Source organism: Nomia melanderi, chromosome 2 (genome assembly GCF_051020985.1).
Source record: "Nomia melanderi isolate GNS246 chromosome 2, iyNomMela1, whole genome shotgun sequence".
NCBI lineage: Eukaryota > Metazoa > Arthropoda > Insecta > Hymenoptera > Halictidae > Nomia > Nomia melanderi.
Genome location: NC_135000.1, coordinates 18,831,221 through 18,857,608, shown reverse-complemented (window position 1 = coordinate 18,857,608; position 26,388 = coordinate 18,831,221). Strand labels below are relative to the sequence as shown.

Below are 26,388 nucleotides of genomic sequence, written 5' to 3'. Positions count from 1 at the left end.
ATTTCAAGAGATTATTTTTCGCACCTTTATCAAGTATTTTGTCAAGACTTGACCATTGTAGGAAACTTTATAACTATGGTTACGCAAGATGACAATTTTCTAACTAGCATTGTCACAAGAGATTAAAGATAGCGTCTTTCGTGTAAGGTACAAGCGAAACAACAAGTGTGTTAATAAATGTTAGTATCACTTCCTTGAAGACAGAAGTCAAAACGTGATGAAGCATTCGGAAGTGGTGTTTGAGGTTTTCTTGGGTGAAAATTAGATTTAAAAAGGTGAGTATGTGCTTCGTATTATTGTCAACGTAGTTCACTTTTATTATAACAGTTTTTAAATCTAACGACATTTTGTGAGTTGATTAGTGTAGAGCTTCATAGAAAAATTATTTTGAGTAAAACGCAGTGCAGATAACAACGATATTATTCGTTTTCGTATGATAAAAGAATTTCAGGAACATTCTCGACCTATTATAGATCCCGTATAATAATTGTAAATACCCAAACGTAAAGGAACAACCAACACCAAAATTTATAACGATCTTAAGTAATCCAAGTTGCTTTCCGACAGGTTTCTCTTTTTCTTCATCAGGTGAAGTAGTCGCAGACCACGGACCATTTGTTCGCGTACCATGTGGAGGCAGATTATTATTAATTCTACACATCGGGAATCCTTATTTATTCAACAGAGGATGTACAACGATTATAATACAGCATACATATTTGTACGTAATGCAAGGTAATACTGTTACGATCAGGTGCAGTTGCAAGCATAAACGACGTAGAATCTAGCGAATGAATTCCAAGAAATTTCATTTTCTGACGCGTTCACCTCGAAGAATAAATAGAAAATTTATGGTCAATCGAGTAAATACATTACATACATACAAAGGTAAACTGAGATTTTATTTTATTTTTCTGTTGATGAATGTTTAACTGAGAAACTCAATGCTTGATTGATTTATATTCTTGTAAGTAAATTTGAATATTACATATTGTTTGGTGAAAATTTTGATTCGATCGAATAATGGAATTTAGAAAGAATTTACTGTTTCCAATTTTAATTAGAAACGAATGCGTCCTGCGGTATCGGTTGCACCAATTGAAATTAATTGGGAATCGTTCAATAAAGTTCGCTAACGCCTCAACTCGATAAACCTAAATTTCAAAATTGCATGGTAATAAATTTGAAAAAGTACGAGTTTTATCGATGCAGCTGCAACGAATAATGAAGGTATTCAAACACGGTAGTCATTAGTTAAAAAGTGGAATGTAGTTAGAAAAAAACATGAAAGAATTAATGAAAAGAAGTGTTCACATTGACAGTCGAATTGTACGAGAACAGACCTGGACAATTGAACCACAACATAAAGAGTGATATTTCGAACAGTGAATTATTCCTAATAATTTATGATTTATGTTCCTCCGACCATACTGCGGGATTGATTATACAAACTTATTGCCCAAGGTTGGTAATCAATTCAAAATTAAAACAGAACCTTATGTTATCAAAGTTTAAGCAACAAAATAATTTAAACACAAAAATACCTATCGTTTAATAAGTTAAACTCACAACTCGTTAAAAATAAATTTATAGTAACATAACATCAACAATAATGCTAAACCCTACCCCATTCACCATCGGCAATACTATAGTACTATTGGTTATTACATTCAAATAATTCAATATTCGATAAATCATCTAAATGAAGGTGTTCAAACAATGTCCAGATCTGTCTAAGGATCTACTTGAAAAGAATGTTCTCCGTCCAGAAAGACACATCTGAAGGGATTCATTTCCAAAGCCCGTCGACACGAAACGTTCCCCTAATTTCCTGTTCGAGCCCTGCAATCTCACCCCCATTTCGTGGCTATCGTGTAGAGGGATCTGAGAAGTTCCAGCGCTCTACCGTCAGACGCGGAAGTCTGGTCCTCTTGCAGCGAATTAATGGCTTCCGAGGTCGGCACCTTCTCCGATCGTCTAATCGGGTTAGCAGAATTCTCGGTGGTGGTCCTAAATCTCCGGCTCTTTCTACTTCTGTACGTGGTCACTATCGGTTCAGTGACCAACGGACTAGCGGTAGAACTCTTAGACTCAGTGGTAGCAATCTTGAGACTGGTAGTAGCACTCCTAGGCCTGGTAGCCGCTTTAGGAGACACGCTCAGCTGATTGATCCCTGCCACAATATTCCTAGACTCCTCAGCAGCGAACTCGTTCACGGGCAATCTGAGTAACGCGTTCAGTAGTTCCTCTTTCTCCTTTTGCATAGTCTTGTTCACTGGATCGTTGCAATGACGGACAAGCAACAGGACCAACTGCCTGACGGTTTCATTGTTATCCGCCTGCTTCATGACCCTCATCAAGGTATTGCTGCTGGTAGCATTCAGTTTACCGAAAAGATTCTCCGCGATCTCGTTTTCAGTGGTGTTCAAGTTTGGTACCACGGTGTATGGTAGCAAGGAGGTGACCAGGGTCTCTTGAGGCAGAGTATTAGTAGACGTGACAGAGGATGTTATGGTAGTAGTGATACTAGACCTCGTGGTGATCAGAGGTTTTGGTGTCACTGTGTCCTCGGCAGCTGGAGATGTGGGTAGCAACGAGAAGCTTGTGGGGCTGTCTTTGTTTCTCGACAGTCTCTGCGGCGCAGGTGGTAACTCTGATTCGTTGCTAGATTCCTCGGTGCTACTTAATGAATCATCGCCTAGGGAAGGTGTGTTTTCATATTCCGAACTTTCCTGACTTCCTGTTATAGTATCTATAATTGAAGACACCGTTGTGCTGACGTCTGACTCGAGGCCTTGATTGATGCGCTGAGGGTCCACAAAGACAGAGGTCTCCCAAAGATGAGTAACTGCTGGGGAAGAAGTCCAATGATCATTAGTCAGAACATTGTGTTTCTCCTTTGACTTAGTAGACTCGAACGACTCAGTCGTTTCCGTATGCGAACAAGGTGTAGTCTCTACAGTAGTTATTGGAGTCGTCAGTTCTGTCGTTGATCTAGGCGTCGTTGGTCTCTCCGATGCTTCGATGTTGTTGTACACAGTCCTGAATTTCATGTAACTGGTGCGTGACGTGGGGAAAGGAAGTCCTTGCTCTGATCTTTGATAATTGGATCTGAAAGTATGATCCACGGGAGTTTGGTAACCAGTCGGGTAGCTGGGAGTCGTAGAACGAACACTTTGAATGGACATCGGTGTGCTGGAATAGCTCTCAGGATTCAGAGCTGCTCTTTCGTTCTCCTTTCGAATCGTCTCCGCATAACTCTCATAAAAGGGAGGTGTCAGTTGCTGTTCCGGCTTCTTGCTGGTTGGTTTCTTGCTCCAATTATGACTGATCGTATGCGTTAATAAAGATGGTGGCGAAGGGCTTGGTGAAATCACTAAATTTTCGCTTATAGGCGTTGTAGCAAATAATCTTTCTTCCTTATAAGGCTCGGTGACTATATTCACACTGTTATTCTGAAAACCACCGACTCGATTCTGTGTTCCAGCCTCATCTGTAGGCACCTGATTATCTACCGCCTGTGTTTTACCATTGTTTCTATCTACCTCGATGTTCTCATCGTAGAAAGCACTCGAATCTCTTGTGTACGATGTGCTACCTTGTTCCGTGGGTGCAGTATCCTCAGTTGTAGCAACAGTGGTCTCGTAATAGTTACTCGTCACAGAATTGGTTGCGAAGTTAGTGCTTGGTTCGTAAGTTTCCGAATTGCCTGCCCTTGGGGTAGTGTAATAAGTACTTGGCACAGTGCTGAGGATGTCGTAAGCAGATTCTGGTACCGTAGTAGGTGGATCGAAGGTAGTCGGGTACATTGTAGTCAGCTTTTGTCTGATGTCGTTGCCATCATCCGAGAAATCTAGAACCTCGTCCTTTTCTCTGTTAGAAGAGGTGTAATCCGGTATTACCGAATATTCCGTCGTTGTCTTCCACAGATCAAAGTCCAGCGTCGTCCTCGGTGGTTCCGTTGGTCTGATCTCAGTGAGTACCTTCTTGAAAGTGTCCGGATCAAGAAGATACGCAGACAAAGCATGCGTGAATACCTGAGCAATTTCCCTTAGTCTGGTACTATTCGATCTCCTAAGATTATCCAAAGATCCTCCACTCTGCTGCAACTCTAGATCCTCATTATAATCATCGCCGTAGTTCTCCTTATCGAAACGATCATCCGTGGTCACGTTATTGTTCTCAATTCCGTCGTTTAATTTAAACAAATCAGAATAGGAGTCAATAGTATGTTGTGTTAGAAGGTTAGTAGGCACGTGGACAGTCCCGTTGCTTTTTTTTGAAACGATTCTCGTGGTATCTTCTTCAGACTCACCGCTTATCGAAGAATCAGTAGTCTCCTTGGAGTCAAAGTTCTCGGTAGCCGTGGAGAAATATAAAGCCAGCGAGTGTAAAGTGGATGGAGCTGGAGGCGCAGATATGTTAGAACTTCTGTCTCCTCTAAGTGGATCGGTCAGGTTAGGAACATTGTTCTCTAGATTCCTCAAAGAGTGTAGCATATTCAGCGCGTGTTCTCTTTCAGTGAAGCGACTTGATTTGAGTTTGCTCAATGCAGTCGGGGCAGGGTACTTCAGCTTGGGTATCAAAGTCTTTGCTGGAGTGGGTACCGTAGGTGTATAAGGGGTGGGTCTTGGCGTGGACGTGCTGGAGGTGGCGTAGTTCCTAGTAAAAGGCACGTAAGGGCCCAAAGTGGACATCACCTTTCCTTGCTTATATGTGAAGCTTCTGTCGTAAGGACTTAAATCCTTCTCAGTAACGGTATTCTGTTGATAAGTTGCTGTTGTTCTGTACGGTTTCTCAGTGGTTGAACTGATGAAGTTCTGTCGATAGCCTGGTGAAGCTGTGGATGGGTTCTTGCTGAACGATCTGCTGTATTGGTTGTCGTAAGGAATGCGTGTCGTCGGACTCTCGGTGCCGTGTCCAAAATTGTTGAAACGAACAGACGCAGTAGCTGGGGATGGGAAATTGCCTGTAGTGAACCTATGCTGATTAGAATCGGGCGTTACAGTATTCTGACGGTAGCTATCTGTAAAGGATTGAATCTGAGTCGTTGACGGAACAGTCGCGCCATTTGTGTTTCTGTTGTTGTAATAATTAGGATCTGAGAAAGTGCTCCTAGATTCCGATTTCCTGTAATTGTAGCTTCCGTAATTGTAGTTACTGTTGGCGAACTGAAGGGACTCTGTAGTAGCTGGAATATCAGTTGCGACGTTTTCAGTGGTAGCTTCGTCATTGCATGGGGGTGAAACAGTAGTAGTCGTAAAGTATGGCGTCGTTGTTTCATAGTAAGGGGTCGATGTAGCATCTGTGAACGAGAAGTCATTCCTTTGAGTGGATATGTCCTCTCTTTCTGTTGTAGCTGTGGTTGACTCAAATTCGGCACTTCTAGTAGTAGTTTCACGGTTAATGTACAATTGATAATAATATTGATGCGAGTTTCCATTATTCTCGACAAACCGATTTCCACGATTACTAACGAAAGCTGCGCTTTCCGCGAATTGTTGAGACTCTTTTACGGGAGTTGTACTGCTGGCTCTGAACGTGGTCGATTCTGTGTAAGACGGAGTGACTCTCTGAGAAACTGTCGAAGTGGAATTGTTCCTAGCGTGACTCTTGAATTTTAGTCTCTTCAGTACTCCTTTCTCTTGATTATTCGAGTTGCGATGGGCAATGTGATAATTCTGCACTTTTTTGGGAGTGCTATAGAAATCTTGACTTGTCGTTGAGTATTTGTTCACGTTCCCTTCTTCGGTGTTTCTAGTAAAATGGCTCAATGGGGCCTTCGTGCTGGGGATCTGGCCATTTTGAATGCCATTGTTCCCATGGAATTGGGTACCATCCCTTTGGTTATTCTCTTGGCTGAAATTGTTACCAGCATCAAAGAATCTAGACGTCTTTATTCTATCTTGCACCTGATTCTCCAGGGGAGGTTCCTCGTATGTCTTTATTCGGCCATTTTGTTTTCCATCGTAACTGAGATTCTGAACGTCGTAGTAGTCCTGCTGTCCACCAGACTCAATCGACTGTTGATATTCGAATTTTGATTTCCTCGATTCTGCTCGCTTACGTTCCTCCTCGAGCAACTGCTCGCTGCTCTGCTCGTACAGCTCTGCAGACTTGCTGCAGTCCACCTTGAACCACCAATCGCAAATCAGTTGCGATTGCTGGAAGATGGTGCCATTTGGACAGAGGAAAGATATCTTCCGGCCGTTGTCGCAAATATGGAACACCTGGAACGAATAATCGTGGTTTTGTATTATTTCGACCTTATGGTGTCCCGCGTTTCTTGATGAATTAAGAGAACTTGATTCGTTTTTAATTACTTACTAAGAGTAAGTATCATTTAACTTCTATACACAAATAATTAAACACAAATAAAAATTTTTCACACTTTCGAACTTTAGAAAAATGATGTCAATAGATAATAAAAATGTTGGTCTTCGGATATTTTAGATGTAATGTTTTATTCGTTGCACATAATAATTTTCTTAAGTGGATACACGAGATAATCATTTAAAAACTGGGCTAAGTTTCTTTAGGGATATATAAAAGGTTTTGAACTTCCTGGCGATGCTATTTTTATGTTAATTTCTGAATACCAGGGAGAAAATGAGGTTTCAAACAAGAATAGCTTCATAATGCGGAAATGTTTGAAATATTTCATCCTATTCTTTAGTTCAGCCTTAGTTGTGTGCGGCGCGCGAACGAATCGCGATTGCGCAACGTTGGATCTTGCATTTGATTAAGGTAATTACGTTGAGTAAGATATATTAAGCCATTCATTACTTACTTGACAATTTGTCTCCAGATCCGCGTAGTAACCACCTTTCAGACCGCGGCAGCTGAACGAAGTGGCGGGAATCGTTGTGAGAGCTGGAAAGTCGACACCGGGCTGCCCTGTCACGCCTATTGAAAAAAGGAACAATAAACTTTGTCAACAAACACTTCCGAATCCTCATTATTCTCCAACAAAGTCAATTCTAAAAATTTGTACACAAAAAATTTCATCACCAAAATAACCATCAACGAATACAATCCTCATGCAAGTAATACGTATTAATGAACACAAAAATATTATATTACTTTATTAACATTAAATATTAATATTGTCTATACATATAGTACCATTTGCTATTTATAAACAATTGAAAGAAATTTTCGATTGTAATCAAATGAAAAATATATGTATATTCCTATAAGACTATACAATAACAAGTTCCTTCAACCCAATTTTCCACTTGTTTCCTCCTTGTTTTCTGTTCCCATCGATCGATATCAATTTCCCTCCGCGATCAGAAGGATCGGTTGTCACATCGATCAGTTTCAAAAGAATACTAACTAGATGCATGCGCTTCATTCTAAGAGGTAGGAAGCTGGAAAGAGAAAGCGATGCCAGTGCTTGTAATAGTATTAATAATAATACCCGCTCCCTTGAGCCATTCCTTGAGAAGATCCGGGTTGCCGAAGAAGACTGGGAAAGAAACGCGAAGAAAGTACGTTAGAGGCAGAACGGGGGAGAGTTAATAGTTCGTTTCGGCGTTAGCAATAGAAGTGTTCGGAACCTTGGTAAACTTGGTACTCGCCATTCTTCTCCGGCGCTAGTCTTTTCACGATTGTTTTCAACGATTCGCCACTTTCTGCAGACACCTCCACGCTCGACAAATCCAATTCGGTTAAGAATTTCGGCAAACTCGCCTTTTTATTATTATTTTCTGACTGAAAATTCATACAATGTATTTTAATTTGATAACTGGAGAAAGCAAAATTTGTCATTACTTTTAACATTCTTTTCCTTTCTTTCTTTCGATTCTTCTTTATTAATTAAATTGATAAGTACCATAGTACATTTTTAAAAATAAAATGACGGAAATAACTTTCTTTTTAATTTAAATAGATATGTCTTTAGTTTAAATGATTGTGATTAAAGTGAATTAAACTGACGATTAAAAATTTTTGATCACTTTTCCGCTATTTTTAAGAAACAGAATTTTACATAGAAGTAGAACATTGATTATCAATTTTATGAATATTGCTTCTAATATAAAAATTGATTCTGTGATATTTTGTAAAATGGTTGGAAAGATGTTTCTTATGTAAGGATCAATTAACTAATTTACAGAGAGCTTGAAAAAAGTACAAATGGTTAGGTAAGTGAGAATAACCTTCTGTCTTTTATTAAAAGTTTCTATAACATTTTAATATACAGGGTGATCCATGTAACTTATTCACCTAATAACTTCTAAAGTATGCATTGTATAACAAAATTTGTATAGAAAAATTGTGTGGTTTAGAGGGATAGATTATATAATGCATATATTTTTTCAAGTGGAGGCGTTTTGGAGATTTAAAGGTCAACTTCATTTTTTTAAATGGGATACTATATTTTCTATGCCAAAATATCGAAGAGCGTTAAATTTTGAGTAAAAATATACTAATCTTTATTAGCCGTAAGCCTAATAATTAACGAATAATGTCACTTTGTTTCTTAAAAATAGTCTGTGTATAATATCAAGTTGAAGATTCAATACCAGCAAAGGTTTCTATAGGGCTTCTTTCATTCGCTAACATAGGTGTTTGAAGTAGTGTCCATTCACGTTAATAGATTGATGTAATCTATTAATCAACGAGGAAACTGCACTTTGAATTGTTTCTGCAGTAAGCATACTACATGGTTCATAAATTCGTTCTTTTATATTCTCTGGTGTTGTTGTTAATTCACGATACACCATATCTTTTAATGTATCCCATAGAAAGTATTCCAGCGGTGTTAGATTTGGTGAGTGTGGTTGTCACAGAAATTCTCTACCACGACCGATCGATCGATTAGGGAATTGTCTGTCCAGAACTTGCCTTGCTACATATGCGTAATATGCGGGCAATCATCATATTGATACGATCGTTCATTAATACAATATTTTCTGTTATCTTATTCAGGTAGTCACGCATAAACATTGATGATAACTTCAATACAGAATAACGGACAGAAAAGACGATTATAATTCCATACGCAGAATCAGTCATGTTGATAAACATTATCACGTAAACTCCGCAATCATACGGAAATCTTTGCTGGTATTGAATCTCTATCTTGATACTACGCATAAACCATTTTCAAGAAACAAAGTGAAATTATTCGTTAATTATTAGATTTACAGCTAATAAAGATCAGCACTTTGTTACTAAAAATTTAACGTTCTTCGATATTTTGGTATAAAAAATATAGTATTCTATTTAAAAAAACGAAGTTGACCTTCAAATCTCCGAAACACCACCACGTGTAAAAAAAATATATACATTAAATAATGTATCCCTCCGAACCATATAACTTTTCTATCAAAAGGTTTTTCATACAATGCATACTTTAGAAATTATCGAGGGTGAACTAGTTGCGTGGAGCACTCTATGTTTATATATTTATTAATTAAATATATAAATGTATTGCGACATAATCACCTCGGCTTTGCAATAGCTGGGGACGAAACTAATCACCGAACCTGGAAACAGAACGACATACGAATCTATAAGTGTCGAGTTTTCGGAAACGAATATTTACATATTTCCATGGAATGTATAACGGTTTCTTTTTAATGAATATTAATTGAGGAAAGAATTGCCAAATATGCAAAGGAATATGAAGAAATTCTGTGCGTAAGTACTCATTAGTATTTGTGGAAGTCTGATTCAAATAGGCTTGTGTTACGTAAATGCAAGAACTGATTCACATACTTGTTCGATAGGTAGAAAGAAAAACGAAAATACTTACACAGAAATATGAGTATTTCAAAGTAAGCCATCACTGACAGGATCTTGTACATGATTCTGTAACAAAGGATGAAAGATATTCATATTCAGAATTAAAAACATTGTGTAAGTATATTTTAATTGTTTAAAATAATCGAATAATTTTGTTGCTTATATTATTAAAGCACGTATTATCAAAGCTTAATAATTATTTAATGTATTTAATTCATAGTTGTCTTTTTGTTATAGAAGAAGAATGTTGTTCCTATACTTGAAATAAAATTAAATAAAAATAGTGTTAAGCAGATATTTTGTAAAATAAATAATACATTGCAAAATAATTTACAAACAATTTAACGTGAGTAATATATTTCCAAAAGAAAAAAAAAGAAATTGCCGAAACCCGGGATCGAACCAGGGACATTTAGATCTTCAGTCTAACGCTCTCCCAACTGAGCTATTTCGGCTTGTGAAAGAACATTTTCCCAAACCTGCTGATCATGTCATTATTTTCTTATCTACACGTAATAAATTTTAGATATATAGATATAAAATATAATATATTATTCTAAATGAAACGTAATTTAATAATTTCCATCGTGTATCTAACAGGAATACTATACAAAATGTATGATATAGTTTCATTACTAAAAATAAAGTAAACGAGTATCATTTTATTTATACGTTTTTAGTATTATACTACCGTTAATATCCGACTGAATAACAATTAATAATATTTTGTATTGTTTACATATTTAACGTTTCTAGGTAATGTTATTCCCTACTCACCCTAATAAATTACATTCTATATCACGTAAACACCACTTATCTAACTAGTAATGTAAATATAGTAAATAGTTAAGTGAGTCAGTATATTACACATTTCAATCATTTAAACTATGTACGAATATCATAAATACAGTGAGATAGAATAAAATATAAACATAAATTATTTATCAATCAGTATAAAACAAAATTCCCTGTCTTCACATTCATATACATCGACTATCATAGAAGCAATTTATCTCATGACATCTTCCAGTATAAAAGAAAGCTCAATTTCAAATAAACTAAAAAGAAATTACTCGTATAAACGATGTCACAAATAAACCAACGTTCAACCTTTCGATACCCAGTCGCAAAAAAGAGACGGTCACCGCTCGAAGTCTTAAATCATTAGCCCATTAACAGAGGTGGCCAGGAAAACAGTCGCGTTCAATTGCGATAATGCGGGCTCTAGAGATTTGCACGAAGCCGCTCTCGCCCAGTGATTACCCGCGAGAACGGTTATCCTAATCAAAATCCTGGCCGTGGTAAATGGGTAGTGCTATTAACGGTCCCGTGCGCCGGGGGGAGAACGAGAAAACGTTCGCGTCACATTGGAAACGTTAGCTCTCTCAGTGACATTCAATCGGACGTCCACGGCCCCTGGCCGGAGCTCTCGTTGTCGGAAGAAACAAATAGCATCATGTTGTCGAGGGGTATGACGCAACGCGAACGGAGGACACGGTAGGGAACATCTTGTTCATTCTCACGGTTCACCGATTTACCGGACTTTCAAAATGATTACGGTAGTCATTAACTTGCCAGTTGGCATTTGATGCGACGCGCAATTTATGGTTAATCCTTTGGGGCGAACCGCGATGAGTATTATAATGATGTACTTTCACTCTCTCTCACTCGCGGCACCGTTCAACTCTCCGTCCGATATCATCCAGACGATCGTTGTCGTTGATCTCGAATATTTACTTTCAAGGATTGCAACCCTCCCCACCTACGCCCTTTCCGATTTACCCGCGGCTGCAAGAGATTGATTTCGCTATTAACAGTTGTCAGAGCTCGGCGATCATGGTGACCAGCAAAAATGCCACGGCATTTTTCCAATCGAAGGGAATGGAACTGCGCGGGCGATGAACAGATGACTTTTAGGTGACGTTTAAAAAAGGACACTAAGACAGAAGTTCGTTATCCTAAGAATTATACCTTGTAAATTGATTTCAGTTAGCCGTCGATGAACTGTGAAGAGTTCGCGCGTTCTATGCATTAAATTGAATTGACATTATTGAACCTTGCGATATGCTTTTTGTATTAGTTTGCTTCAAAACTACCCTAAAAATCGAGGAACGAAGTTTCTATATGTAGAGTAAAAATTGACAGTCATTTGATAAAAGAATCTTCTTCAATTTCTGATTAATAACCATCATCTTGGTACAGCTTCATTAATTCAACAATCTATATCGCACAAATCATTTCATCTCCATTGACTGTTCAATGAAATTTGCAGAAATTACTCGAACCATATAATTTGAAGTAATGATAAAAATCCCACAACAATCTTACGGTAATCTTGCACAGGAAACGAATTATCAAATACGACCGTACCCCAACGTGTCCCGATGAACTGTATCACTGTTATTTCCACCTTACCCCGTGCATGGATCTTCCGGGGCAGCGGATAATAAGGGGTATTTCGAATTTCCAGTAATATCGGGGCCCGAAGACACCGCGAACGGGAGAAGGGAAGCTTGCCGCACCGGGCCCGGCGGATAGCGATGTTGAAACAATAGCCGGCAGATAGCGAAACAAAACTTGGCGTCTTAACGAGCGCGTACTCGCATACGTATACCGCCTTCCTCTTTTGTAATGCTAATTCAAAGGAGGCAATTATTTCAGGAGTAACCGGTAACCTTCTAGTTTCTCGAACGACACCCGGCCCCAGCGTCGTCGTCCTTAGAAACCTTAGAACGGATAGGACGCGAAAGTCGGCCGCAAATATTCCCCGTCGACGATCTGGATGATGCCCGGGCAAAATTTTAACGAACACCGGGGAAAGAACGGAAAGAAACGCTCCAGAACGCGCCGGTTACGACAGTCTAATTACACGCGGATGGTATTCGTCTTCTCTTCAGCGATGGGACCAACCGCTTCGCGAGAAACATCGAAAGCTGACGATGCTACAGGTGTTTGCGTACTCGCGCTGCACGCAGATGAGCGATGTGCAAGTAATGTTACGTCCTTGATGATGCTTCACGCTTGCTTTATTAACATCGTTTCAATTAATAATCCATTGACATTGACTGATTGCATACGTATAGCTACTGGTGATGCAATTCTTTCTTTTGATTCGAAAAAATTCATTGGTACTCTTAAATTGATTTTAAAAGTTTTAGAAATTTTAGAATATGATGTAGAGTTAAAGCAGTGATTTTTAAACACAGAACATAATCTATGAGAAACTTTTGTATAGTGATTAAGAATTGGAATCGAAAAGGAAGTGTTACACTCTATAAAGTGTATAAATTTATTAACGCTAGGACTGTCGAGCTGGGATTGATATGTAATCCTTATAAAGATTACATCGATACACTTTTTTCGTATTTTTCTGATATTCGTTGTAGTATTTGAGTGAAACTATTTATTTTCAAAATTGTTTCGGACATTGAATACTTTTAAAATATCAATAATTGAAAAAGAAGAGAACTAAAACCCGCCATTTGACGGATACTGTAGTTCTAGTGTTAAGATACCTGTATCAGAAAAAGTTCATTAGAATTTGTCGGACTCGGTCTCATCGCTGTTTCGCACATCGTTTTACCGTTTAGTCGTGCGTACCGATCGTAGCTGGCACTGGCTAGAAATCGAATAGAACGATACGAAAGCACCGCGTAAGGATAACAATCCAATGAGTAAATGAATCGAGTCAGTAGATATTATCGTGGCCGTGTTGCGTGTTGGGAGAAACAAATTACTTTTCCCAATGAGGCTGAATCTGGAAAGTGGAAGCGACAAGATCGGCTGGAAAGATGAAACTCGCCGGTTTAAACAGCAGTTCTCGTTGGTGAGATTCTCTATTAGTAAATAAAAGCAAAGGTGGTCCCGGTGATTCTTCACCAGACCGAGATATTAATTCCGTTCGTTTCATTGTAACATCATCCGTCTCTGGTTCTTAAGATTGTTCTGTAATCATTATCCTCGGATAAAAACTTGCATTAGGCTAACAGCCCCGACCACAACGGCTTGGAGGCTGCGCTCGATTATCTTATCAAGATGGTGAAATCATTTAATGACTGTCTCGCAACGAACTTGCACGGCCACTTACCGACTCGAATTTACGAACAACTTTTCTATCCTTCGTCTAACTGTCTGATTAAGACACAACACTCTGTCAAACGTGATTATTCGAGTTTTGAAACGTTCGAGGCACTTCTTAGTACGTTACAGATCTATAATTTGGCGTTTCGATCTTCTTAGGTGACTTTGTAAATACAGGGAATGAAGAAGACATTTTTGAAGAGAATTTTAATGCTGTCTCACGGTGTCAACTTTTAGAATGAAAAAATACGTAAAAATTATGGTTTACTTGGATTTGTTATTCCAATACTTTAACATTGAGATACAAGTTTTGGTTAGGTTTATTTGAAAGTTATGATAGTTTGTAGCGATTCGATGAAAGCATAAAATTATGTTCGACTTTGACAGAACATGCGCTATCCTTTCCATTTATCGTTCGTTCAGCACCACTGGTGAGAGCAGAGACGAAGTTAATTATGTGAATCAACCGTGACATTTTTCGAGCGACTTTGGCGTTACTTGAAAGAAGAAATTCCCTTTTCCGCTCAAAAGCAACGAAGGTAATGTTCGACTCTGATCGTCATTTCTCGTTACTTTTTTGTTTTCCGACGCAGTAACTTCCACTGCATTAGCTACTTTGACCGTCCGTTTAAAAAGTTCATTGCTGGCGGAACGATTCATAACTTTTAAATTTGAAGTAACTTTAATTAATTTTGGGAATTTAGATAGATACCTTCTGGATCGCATTCAAAGAATTTAATTATAGAACTTGAACAGAATTATCCAGCTATTTTAATTACTCGAATTTGATATTAATGGAAAACACATAAAATATAAATGTTAATTAATATTTATGTTCGATGAAAATAAACTTGAAGTGGCAAGGGAATATTAAGTTCATTTATAATCATTTCGTGAAAGAAATGTTAATTGTCATCAGTAGAAGTCGACTCAAGAGAAATTACTTATTACTCAATCTAAAACGTAATGTTTATTCTGCGAATTCATTATCCCTACGTTATTACAAACTTCGTCGAAGAAGCGTCATGTTTTTCGAACTTTTCCCATGTGTAGGTGCCACCTTACGTAAAGCATTGTATTCATTATGGGAGAGTTCTTGTAACATGGTCGTCGTTCCTTTCGTGACTGAGTTTTGGTGCCATAATCCTTTCATGCCAGATTATTTGGCCCCATGTTTTTTTGTACGTTTTATCTAGATGGAACCTGTCACTTCCGGTGATGTGGAACTACCTACGTGCGTGCAGGCTGAATAAATCCATAGTGGATGCGGTCAATGAGAGTGCACAGAGAAATTTATGTACCCACTTTTATTTATACTTGTTTCATTTGTCGATATTTAAATATAAACAGTAATGTTAAAAATGTCCTTATTATATCATTCTTTAAACGAACATTATCAGCATTTCATATTATTACCAACTTACTTATTTCCATTCGAATTTATTAAAATATTCAATTCTTCGTGAAACAAATTACTCAACTCTTTTGTTTTCGATGAACCTATTTTCATTATTAATAATCATGGTATTGCGCTCGTGGTGTACATAAACATGGAAATTGCAATAAGAAGGAAAGATTGATGAAACTTCCTTCCTTTATCCAACAAAGGGAAAATTTCGATTAGTCAGACGATCGAACGATACTCGTTTGTCTGACAGAATGAATGCTGTACAGACACGAGAAAATGAAGCCATGTTTTCGGTGCAGGAAATACTCGCCGCGGGAACATTATGGAGCAGCGACTTATGAAACATCCTGTTCACGAAAATGTATGCATGCCTTTAACACGTGTAGACTGTCAACGGAAAGTCACTTGAAAACCTTTGCAAAGTAGATTGATCCTTGCTTCATGATTTCTATCGCACCTACGTTAATTAGATTTACTTTCTAATCAATAATTTAACAGAAGACAAAGGAAATCTACATTCCTTGTGAGAGTATAACGTATGTTTACTGTAAAATATAGAGTACTTTCGATATTTACTAACTTCCATTTGAAATCACTGTGAGTCTAACATATTTTCAAATCTATATTCTTTAATACAACATTTTCTTCTGGATAATTATTATTTCAATGTTGAAAAAAAATCATCAAATATATCTTACAATCATACAATAAACACAGGAAGTACTATCGATGATTTACGTTACGTAAATAGATTTCATAAATTTCACTTTCAAACGATCCACAGTAACCATTGAATAATACAAAAAGAATATTATAAATGGCGTATAATTGGTGATTTAAGAATATCAAGTGAAACTCGTCGTAGAAGTGCAAAGACTTAAATTGTATTATCTCTTAAAAATCTCATTGTATTTTCAGAAGAGCTTCAAAGAAAAACTTCAATATGTTAAATTGAACTCTATTAATCTACGCATTGTGCGTTGTATTCAAAAACTTTCTAATGCCTTTTACCTCGCCAATTTCCAATATTTCTCGATACACTATAACGTAAACACTGCATTTGAATATTTTCATTTTCAATATTTATTACTATATATAAAAGTGAAAAAGAGTTTCCCGTCCAATCTAATAATTTCTTTAAAAACGGGGGGGAAACGGTCGGAAAGTTTTTGTCAGTGTGTATGGTCGAGACTTAGCAGTCACGGCGACGGGAAGACATGCTAGGTTGTCGGAGAGAAGCGGAAGTGTAGCTGGCCTCCTACCGTCGTCGTCGGTACCGGCGTACGGCGTCGTGTCCGCGTTGACCCTACCGCCGCGGCGCGCCGGGGAGAATCCGCCCGCGTTTACGATCCCGACTGCAGAAGAAAGGTCATTTGGGGCCACTCACCGACGCCTTTACCGGCAAACGAAGATCGTCGAGATATCTTCAGAACGAATCTGATTACCGTCTCTCCTCCACGGCAGAAGATCTTAGAAAGCGGCGAACCGACACCGGGAACCGATATTGAGTCATGTAGAGGAGAGACGGATCGTGAATACTCTTGGCATCGAGGGACGCGATAACCAACCAATAAAACTCTCCTTAACGTCGCACTTTGTCTTCGACGGTGATCCGGCTATTAAATAAGCAACTAATCCTTGGCAGTCCTTTAACCCCTTGCTATACGATATCGAGCCAGACCCAAGAGGATGTTCTCAAACGAAAGTTATAAAAAGTAAACGATTTCACTTTGGGTTCAGATTGAATATTATTTTTCTATTATTATTGTTATGTTTTGAAAGTGGTTGTAGATGAGTGCGGAATTTTTCTTTGTTTTTCTGATAGATTATTAGTGACAAAGTTATCTTAGAAAGTATATTTAAATACTTTTTATCTAGTTAACTGAGGAATTTTTAAAAATCTCTTGTGGCTTGTGTAAGAGAATCAATGAGTGTACACGACGAACGCAGAACTAATGCAGTTGATATATATTAAAATAAAACAACTGAAGGAAAATGAAAAAGAATTACATTTGGAAAGGTAAATAATTAATTGTTGAAGAAATTAATATTATTTCAGGTTGTACCGTGAAGTGTATACTCGTCAAGCACAATTAACTAGTTAATATAATTTTCTTCGGCCACCGGACATGATAATTAATTAGAGTATCTGATTAAAAAGGCTAGTAGATTAATAGACTTATTATATTCATGGACTTGCAAGCGATTGTAAATATACTACTCAATAGAGCGGATATTTTTTAATTAATATTTAATGAAAGATCGTATAATACATCTCATTATCAGTTATCGATATTGAGCCATCAAAAGGAATGAGATATGAATCGTTCGACAAGATGAACGATTTCAGACTGCAAGACAACGTTTAACGTCGTATTTTGTTACTAATGCAACCTTTCAACCGAAGAATCGTGTCGTGGTCGATAGCCGGTAATATTTGCCAGAGCGAATATTTCTGGCATGTAATTCCAGGACGAAATTGTCGTCTCAAACGAGAAACGTTGGAACAGTAACACTGTGATTACCGTTTACAATCATAGAAAAAGGTGGTTCCCCGCAGCGCTTCTAATTTTCGCCGATAATAAATAGTTAGCGGCGGCGAGGAGTAGTCCGCCTTCTTCAAGACGCGGATGTTCGACGCGACGCAATCCGTGGAAACCTAAACCAGCATTTTCGCAAAGCTGCTGATGGAATGGATTTGTATTAACACTTGAGTAACTGATCGCCAGAGGTTACCCGTTTCAATAAGAATAGAAAATTTGTTAATTCCAACCGCCGCTTCGTGTCGAATTTTCTTCTTATTTTATTCAATCCGTAGGAACACTGCTGGGATTGTGTAAATTTAAATTATAGACGCAGCCTCGAGTTAATTTCAATTACACAATCATTTTAATTATCATCTTTCGTTTGTTGTCGTTACGGTTCGGAGATTAGTGCTATTACAAATACAATAAGAAATCCCAAATGATGGACTGTTGAATTGGAAATATGCAAATCGCTAAGCTACGAACAATCCTTTTGCACTTCTATTAATTTCCCGTGGGAATGTGAGGCAATTTCAATTAACACTACAGTTTATAGAATCTCCTAGTAAATGTAGAACGTTAGATATTAATCCTACCTTGATCACATGAATAAAACGGAATTTTTGGATTGCTGTAATTGTCTTTTTCTATTTCGAAGGTAATCTCCCAAAAAACTACAACGATAACAGTGCATCAGTGAACTTCGTTCATCGTTGCATTCATTTTCCTCCGTCAATATTGTCCGGCAAACAAAAACGAAATTCAATCAAGCGGAACGAAGAACACCATGAGCACGTTTCGCTGCTAAACACATTTCGAATGACGCGATTAACTATACACATTCCCGGAAGCGGGTTGGGACGAATTAATGCGGTCGAAGAAACGAAAACAAGAAAAAGGAAGAAAAAGGAAAACAAGAAGAAAAAAGAAAAAAAGAAACAAATAGTCAACCCGTCGGATCAATCCTAAAACTACTGACCAGTAAAATAGTCTTTTCAAAATCTCTACACAGAAACCCCAATACTGTAACTACCAAGACTTCAATTCATTTACAATGCAGTCCGTATATTCCCAAATGAATTTCTCTAACAATTTCTCAGAGAAGCATCCATTCTCGATACCTGCAAAAAAAAGAAATCATGAATAGGTCATTCTGACCCATCCGGTAGTTGCAGCGTTAATTATTCGCCGGCGAAGGATCGGGAACGGAGGAGCCGCGGTGTTTTCGAATCAATTGAACCCGCGTTTAATTACGTGTATTGTGCATCATTACGCGAGACGGAAGCGGAGCGACCGGCTCGTACGATTTATCGAGCAGGCGTTGATCCGGAAGACGAGCCCACTTTCGCCGACGCGCGATGCGATGCGATGCGATGCGGCGAACACAGCCGAGCAACCCACCTCACGCGGCACACGTCGAGGTGCTTACGACCTCACAGGACACTCGCCTAGTTTCACACATGCCGGCTGCGACCGACTCCACGACCTCTCCGCCGCCGGGGACCCGGTGAAACCGTTGATTGTCCTCCGCGCGGCGGCGGCTCTCTCGCCGCGTACACCGCGAACAGTGGCTAGGATCAGAAGGGGAAGGGGAGGAAGGGTGATCGTGCCTAGCGGAGCCTATGACATAAGTGAAATTAACAAGCACACGTGCTACCGGTACACACGCCAGCGACTTTCTGAAAGGACTCTTCGCGATGCTATCACGGGTACCCCGCCGCGATTATCTATTACGAACGGGTGGAAGGGGGAGGAGGGGAGGGCTAGGCTAGGCTTGATCATAAAGTAATGAGGTTAATTTGTCTGCACACACTTAGAAATTACTCGTGTTCGCCGAAATAAACAACTGACGTGGACGCGGGACAAGAGCCTAGACGTCTGCTATCCGTTGTCTGATGTCAATTCCCTTCGGTGCCGCGTAATGATGACATTGTTCGACGTAGAGCGGCGGGCAACCAGCATGAGAAGATCAGAGATTGTTATCCTATAATTCAATATTTTGCGCAAGTTTGCTCGTTGAATATGCGCGCGAACGTCGGGCGTATCCTTTTTTTGTCTTCTTTGTGTTCTTTTCTTTCCATTGCGTTGGATGACTGTCGGGTGGGGGGAAAATTTCTAGATTTCTATCGTTAGCGCGACGCGGTAATGAACTGCGCGAAACTGGACGTAATGGCTGGGGTGACATTAAAGACGATGTTTCTGTTCGGGGTCTCGATGCGTTCGTTGGGACACGGTAATTAACCTGATATACTTTTGGCTGGAATAACGGGTCTGTGTCTAGACGAAGATTTTCATCCAGATGTTTAATGTAATGCCTATGCTGTGTTTTGAATGTTAAAATACAAGAAACAAATCCACTTGCTAAGAGATTTATGTAAATAAAAACGTAAACGAGAGTAAAGTAAAAGGGAACTATATCGTTAAAAACTTCGATCAAGTTTTTACTTAACTTAGATTTATCTGATACAGATGCTCGTGATACAAAAAGGACATGACGTATTCGAAATGTTAAATGTTATATAAAATACATAAATTCTGATACGTAATCAACGATGCAGGAAGAGATGCGCGGTTCACTTTCTTTAAGAATCATTAAAAATCGGTATCAGAGTAATTAACGGCCTCGTAATAAAAGAGAATCGGTAATTGGATTCTAATAAGCTCGTTGTTAAAATTAATATTCCCTTTAGTAAAAAAACCCATTATCCTCGGCAACATTTCGCTCCCCCCTTACCTGCCGCAATCAATTTATCACTCGACATTATGGAACACTTTAACCAGGACTTGAATTAAACTTTCGAACGCCGTTGACCCATTAACTGAATAATCCCTTGAACCTCACTACTCGTTTAAGCAAAATTAAATTCAAGTGAAAAACGTATGATACAATTTAACTGATAATAAAATTAAATATCTAAAATACAATTAGCACTGGAAGTACCGAATGGGTGAAATTGACATATTTCTTCTTTCTAAAAGTTGTTCAATTACTAAAGTCAAGTGAAATCAATTTATTATTGATTTATTATTGATTTGTAATTATGATTTACTATTATGGTTTTTATATTTACTTATTATGGTTTGTTAGCTATTAACCCCTTGCCTTATAATAACGTGTCAGACTCGTCAGATTTTAAACAGAATTTAATAACTATAAATATTACACGATTCTCTTGAATTTAAATTAAATATTATTCTTCAGTTATTAATTATTATACTTTAGAGGAGACATGAACATAGAATATATCTAAATTTGTTTCTTTTTCTCAATAAATTATTAGTGATAAAATACTAAGTGCATCCATCATAATTAAGAAATAAATCATAGGGCACCTGCACTCTTGGGGTCAAGTCAATTCGACTGCTTGTATTTCCACTGTTAAGCAAATACGTATTAAACCTCTCTAAGATACAGGTAAGCACGAGACCAACGAGTTAAATCTCCCTTCGTTGAACCGGAAGCAATTTTTCACGTTGGTCAGACCTCGAAGATATTCCTCTTCGATTCCGCGGAAATGTGTGGTTAACTTTAATTAGTCACAGTTAAGAAGCGCCAGGCCGCCATTAACGGTGGTTAGCATTTTAGTTCGACGATCCCCTCGTTTTCCCAACGGGAGACTGTGACGCTTCCTACGTAATCTAACGGCCAACGGTTCCCGCTTATTTCTCAGGAACGTAAAATGTTACGTCTTCGAATAGTAATTCGCCCTATTCGCCGGGAGCATAGTAATGCGTCTTACGTTATTAATCTGTAACCGGCGGCTTTCTCTCGACGCGAATAATGCGAGCAGCGACGAGCTGGAGAGAGAGAGGGAAAAAAAGAACGCGGCGAACGAAAGGAGGCGCCTACCGAGAAAAATGAATTTAGTTTTGCGCGTGGAAACCGGAACTCGGAAGCGCGTGTATCGCAGATTTATAGGCACTAACGCGGGCAACGTTACGGCTACGGGGGCGCGAGGCAGGCAAGCCTGTTTTCTTGGCTCTCGTGAGATGCGACGCAATGTCGACCATGGGAACCAGTTTTCTTTATGTTTAATTAATCACACTCATAATTATATTGTTCAGCCCGAGTCATATTGTTTTAACGCCTAAACTGCTGTTTACGACACACTTGCCGCTTCAAAGGAAATGGGTCAACGATTTTTCGAATCTAACGAGATTTTCAAGGAAAAGTCTGGTTCAAATTTCACGAGTATACTTGCGAGGCAATGTTTTATATTGCAGTACTGTGAAGTCATTTTTACAATGCTAATTTTTCAGTGAGCCGAGAGGAAGGTTATTATAATTTATCGATAAACGAGAAATTAAGAGATTTTTTAAAGAAAAAAAGGAAATTTACACTTAACACTAAAACTACTGGACGGGTCAGATTGACTCACTTCAGAATTATGATTTTGCGAGTATTTGAATCATGAAAGCATGTTTGCCAAAGATTTGAAATGAAATTTCTGTATTTGTACAGATACAAGACTAGAAGGCCCTTCGAATCTCAAGAAACGTATCGTTCTAATTCTTATAAAAAATTGGAAATAAGTCACTCTAATTGCTCAGTAGTTTTAGTGTTAAAACATAACATTGAAATGTTGTATCTTCGAGCGAAAAGAATCTGTTTGTTTTAATAGAAAACAGGAAACTTATTGGTGTATTAATTCGTAATTGGACTGGTGATTCTAGATCGAATTGTCGAAAGGTCGTTTACATACGAATGCCGCATTGCATAACAAAAGGAGACCATAATGGATGCGTCGGATGCAATTTTCCCGTAATTATCGATGGGAAGTTGCGGAGGACTTTGCAGTTTCCCGCCCTAAGAAAGTTTCTTCCAATCTTTCTGCATAGTGGAACAAAAGTTTTTAATCCCCGTCGTACTCCATGAGAAAACTAACTGGGGGAAAAATGAGATCGTCGGCAAAATCGGCGAAGAAAACGACGGGGAAAAGGGAGCTGGGATCGTTTCACGGGTAAATTCGAGTCTGTTTTGCTCCATATCGATTTTGTATTATTTATACCATATATTTTTATAATTCGGAGGTACATTTGTTTGAGATTTTGCTATACGTTTAATGTTCACGACGTCGATGCATTCAAATTCCAAAAGTCTCTCTTTCGTGTTTCTTGTGCGCTTCGGAGGACACCGAACATAATCGAGGAACATGCCGCACTATTTACTAAGTACATACATCTTCGATCGTTATCGTACATAACACTCTTACGATATATACATAACATATTCCTTACTCCTGCCTTACACTTTATTGAGATCTATCTGATTCGAGAACGTAATAACAGGTAAGTAAGTAGATAGTCCGTGTGGTATCCCACCGGCAAACCGGGTGAAACAAACATCAACGAAGTGAACGCAACGATCTCGGGAGGAAAAAAGGGATCGTCAGATCCAGTCTACATAAATTATAAGATAATCTATTTAGCGTCAGGCGTGACAGTTCGGTTCCGACCTGTCACTTATTATCACTGTCGAAAAATCACTGGGCATCGTACGAACGATTTACGCTATATATCGAGTCGAAGGAGGACACGAGTCCTACGATGAAAATAAAAATTATTGCTTACGTGATTGCTTATTACTAGACGATTCCTGAAAAACCACTCGTATGCTCAATATGATATCGGTGAACTAGAACAGAGGCGCTAAACACATAACAACATCAGTTTGATTATCGGTTCACAGTTAAACACGCTCCGGAGAAATGAAAGATGTACAATAATGGAAATCCTCGGTGACTTCAAAAGATGTTTGTTGACCACGTGAATTATTTATCGTGAAAAACAGAGATCGTGCAAACCGGGAGACGTGTTTTGTTTCGTTTCTAATCCACGAAATCCCTGTTGAATCGTTTGTCCATCTGCGGCCGCGATAACAATCCGCGCGACAATCCGTTCAATCGAATTTAAACCCTTGTCGTATAATTGATTCTGCGGCTAGGTACAAAATTATTGCTTCACTATTATTCATATCCTAGCAGAAGAAAAAGTTACACATTTATTCGAGATGCTTCATTACTGGAAAAATTCAATATTTGTAAATACAAAATAATACTTCTATTGACATCAGTTGAAAAATATTCAATATTATAAGGCGAAGGGTTAAAATCCACAAAATTTGTCACGCGTCAACACGCTGACTGCCACGGCAGTAACGAGCTCCAGTAAATTGTTTGAAAACGATCACCACGAAACCAACTCCATCGAAAATCTCTTCGTGGCACAAGCAGCTACGTGATAATACAAACCAAACAGTACATTACCAGATAATGAATAATTCGCGTGGCAATCAACATGTAAACACAATAAACGACTGCAAAGCTAGGCTGACCATACGTCCCCTTTCATAGCCACGTGCTATCGATCTCGTCGTTTCGCAAAAAATCCTAGCTTCGTCTCGTTTCTATAAATACTTCAAAACGTACAGAAAGATTGGTCAATTCGTAGCGTGAGAAGCAAGTTCGCCCGAAAAATACACGCGACACGAGTAAAAAGATACACAACCTCTGCATCAACGCACGAATTCCCTACAAGCAACCATTCCCATTTTAATTTACATATATCCGCTACGAAACAATCGTTTCCCCAAAAACCTGCTACATCTCAGAGAAACTTCCCGCGATCGGGATTACGGTCAGCCGCATAGATCAATCGTAATCAATGGGATACGTACGTGGACGGGCCGATGAGAGCACAGACGCGATCACTTCTGAATCTTGCCACCCCGAACTTCCTCTTGTTTCCCGGTCGCTCAGTGGTACGAAAGAAAAGCACACATCACCCGTGACCGGAGGAAGCTCTGAGTGCTGTTATACGTGTATCACTGACCGCGTGAACCCGTGGCCGGCGCACGGAAACGCGTGTGTCGTACAGGTGCGAGTGGAACGTACAGCGCTTGGCGGCCAATGAACACCGGCGCATTAACGGGAAGAAGCGAGAGGAAGACGACGGAAAGGGAAAGCAAATTAAGTGGATGATAGTCGAAGGGCCGCGTCGTGTCGCGAATGAAACGTGCGACGATACTGAGGAGCCGTCGGCTAGGCATGCAAACCTCATAGCCGGGCGGCAAGGATCTCTCGATCCTCGCCTCCTCGTCCATCGGACTGTCACGGCTCTCCTATCTCTATCCGTCTCAACTATTCGCGCCGCGAACGGGATCGTCCCGTCCTCTTCCCGACCAGGTCCGTGTACCACCGCTCACTTCCTCGCTTTCTCGCTTCCTCGTTCTGCTTGATCCTCCCTCTGACTGTTAAACACCGCTCCTCTCGTCTGTCCCCTAACCCCATGCGATTGCCCCCTAACCGCGTGGCCCCCAGTCGCATCAGGCGGACCTAGCGAGCGCACGCGCTTCACGCGCTGCTTACCTTTTACACCGTACGTCCTCGCACCCACTCCCCTACCCTTCTCTTTCCTCCAACCCCCCTGCGTTGGTCCGACTATACGTATCGCCACTCTTCCTCTATCTGTCTCCCTCGAAATTTTTCCGCGTTACCCTGGTCATCTTCCTTCTGCTATGTGATCCGATGCTATCTAAACCCGATGCTTTCTCTTTCCCCATCGAGACAGTTTCTGCTGGATGGATACGTGCACCGACGCGTTCCTCTTCTTTGTGCTTCCTGGACAACGATGTCTTCTTCGTCCTGTTTATTTTCTCTGCATCCCTCTGCACCCTTTTTCGACTTCACACGATTTTTCTTTTTTCGTCTAAGTTTAGCTGTATCGGATCACTTACTGCTTTGCTGCGATCGTTTCGAGAGGATGTTTGAGGTGACTTCTTCTATGTAGATCTTTTTTTTTTGGTTATTTTGAGAGATTAAGGATCGTTTTTTCGGAATTGCTGTTCTCGCGGTTTATAACGGCTCCCATCGCAACCCCCACACGCCATGTTTATTGCGGAAACTTATCTGTTTCATAATTACACTAGACAGGATTCGATTGTTAACAATTGGACTGTGGATTTTTGTGCAAATTCCTATTGTCTGTGGGATTTCTTGTATTGGAATATTATTTGTGATAAAAATGAGATCGATGTAGTATTAGTTTTTACTAATGTTTTTACAAATTTGTAGATGCGATGATTGCATAAAAATCCGCAGCTTGCTAATGACAATTCAGCGGAAGAATGGGGAGCCTTTTCTGTTCGTTGTGAAGGTACTCTAAAAAGTTGAATAGCAAAATACTATTACAAATTCGTGTTTACAAAAATCCGGTTTGAAGTCTTCTTCGTGAGTCCCACTTGTTATTGTTAAATTAAGAATCTTGTGTTCGGAAATGATTTCGTGATGGCGGAGGGCTGAATAACCTGTTGACTGGGTATTTTTTCGAAGTTCAACGTTTACAAGACTACCTTTTACTTGAATTGAACTTTAACCCTTTGCACTTTGCAAATGAAATCTCCGAGTGCAAAGGGTTAAATAAACTTTGCATTCTTATTGAACAAATATCAGTGTACTAAAAAAAACGATTATAATAATATAAAACACTCATTAATTTGAACGAATAAATTCATTTATTTAATGATTTGTGACAAAGGCACCTTTAAGATTTCAGTAATTGGAAAATCTATGACTTTGATAGTTTTGATAGCTCTAGTATTAAACCCGAATAAAACGATTCGAT

At 39.1% G+C, this 26,388-nt stretch overlaps 1 protein-coding gene and 1 non-coding gene across 2 annotated transcripts; both read right to left on the bottom strand.

Annotated features, from left to right (window-relative positions):
- Window positions 1-865: 865 nt before the first annotated feature.
- thw (chitin-binding domain protein thawb) lies at window positions 866-26,386 on the bottom strand. The gene is made up of 7 exons (XM_031981686.2): window positions 24,443-26,386; window positions 9,764-9,819; window positions 9,454-9,494; window positions 7,563-7,716; window positions 7,424-7,471; window positions 6,791-6,906; window positions 866-6,230 (listed from the first exon to the last, which is right to left on the bottom strand). The coding sequence occupies exons 2-7, from the start codon at window positions 9,813-9,815 to the stop codon at window positions 1,851-1,853; spliced, it is 4,791 nt and encodes a 1,596-aa protein (XP_031837546.1). The 5' UTR covers window positions 9,816-9,819; window positions 24,443-26,386; the 3' UTR covers window positions 866-1,850.
- On the bottom strand, window positions 10,136-10,208 carry TRNAF-GAA (transfer RNA phenylalanine (anticodon GAA)). Its single transcript has one exon. It is a non-coding gene; the product is annotated as a tRNA-Phe (tRNA).
- Window positions 26,387-26,388: the final 2 nt, after the last annotated feature.

Bases quoted from the DNA above. Each gene is read 5' to 3' on its own strand.
- thw (XM_031981686.2), bottom strand. From the start codon at position 9,815: ATGTACAAGATCCTGTCAGTGATGGCTTACTTTGAAATACTCATATTT. The intron at 7,717-9,453 runs GTGATTATGTCG...ATGAATTTTCAG, and splicing joins CCAGCTATTGCAAAGCCGAG to TCAGAAAATAATAATAAAAA. The intron at 7,472-7,562 runs GTTCCGAACACT...TTTCTTTCCCAG, and splicing joins CGAGTACCAAGTTTACCAAG to TCTTCTTCGGCAACCCGGAT.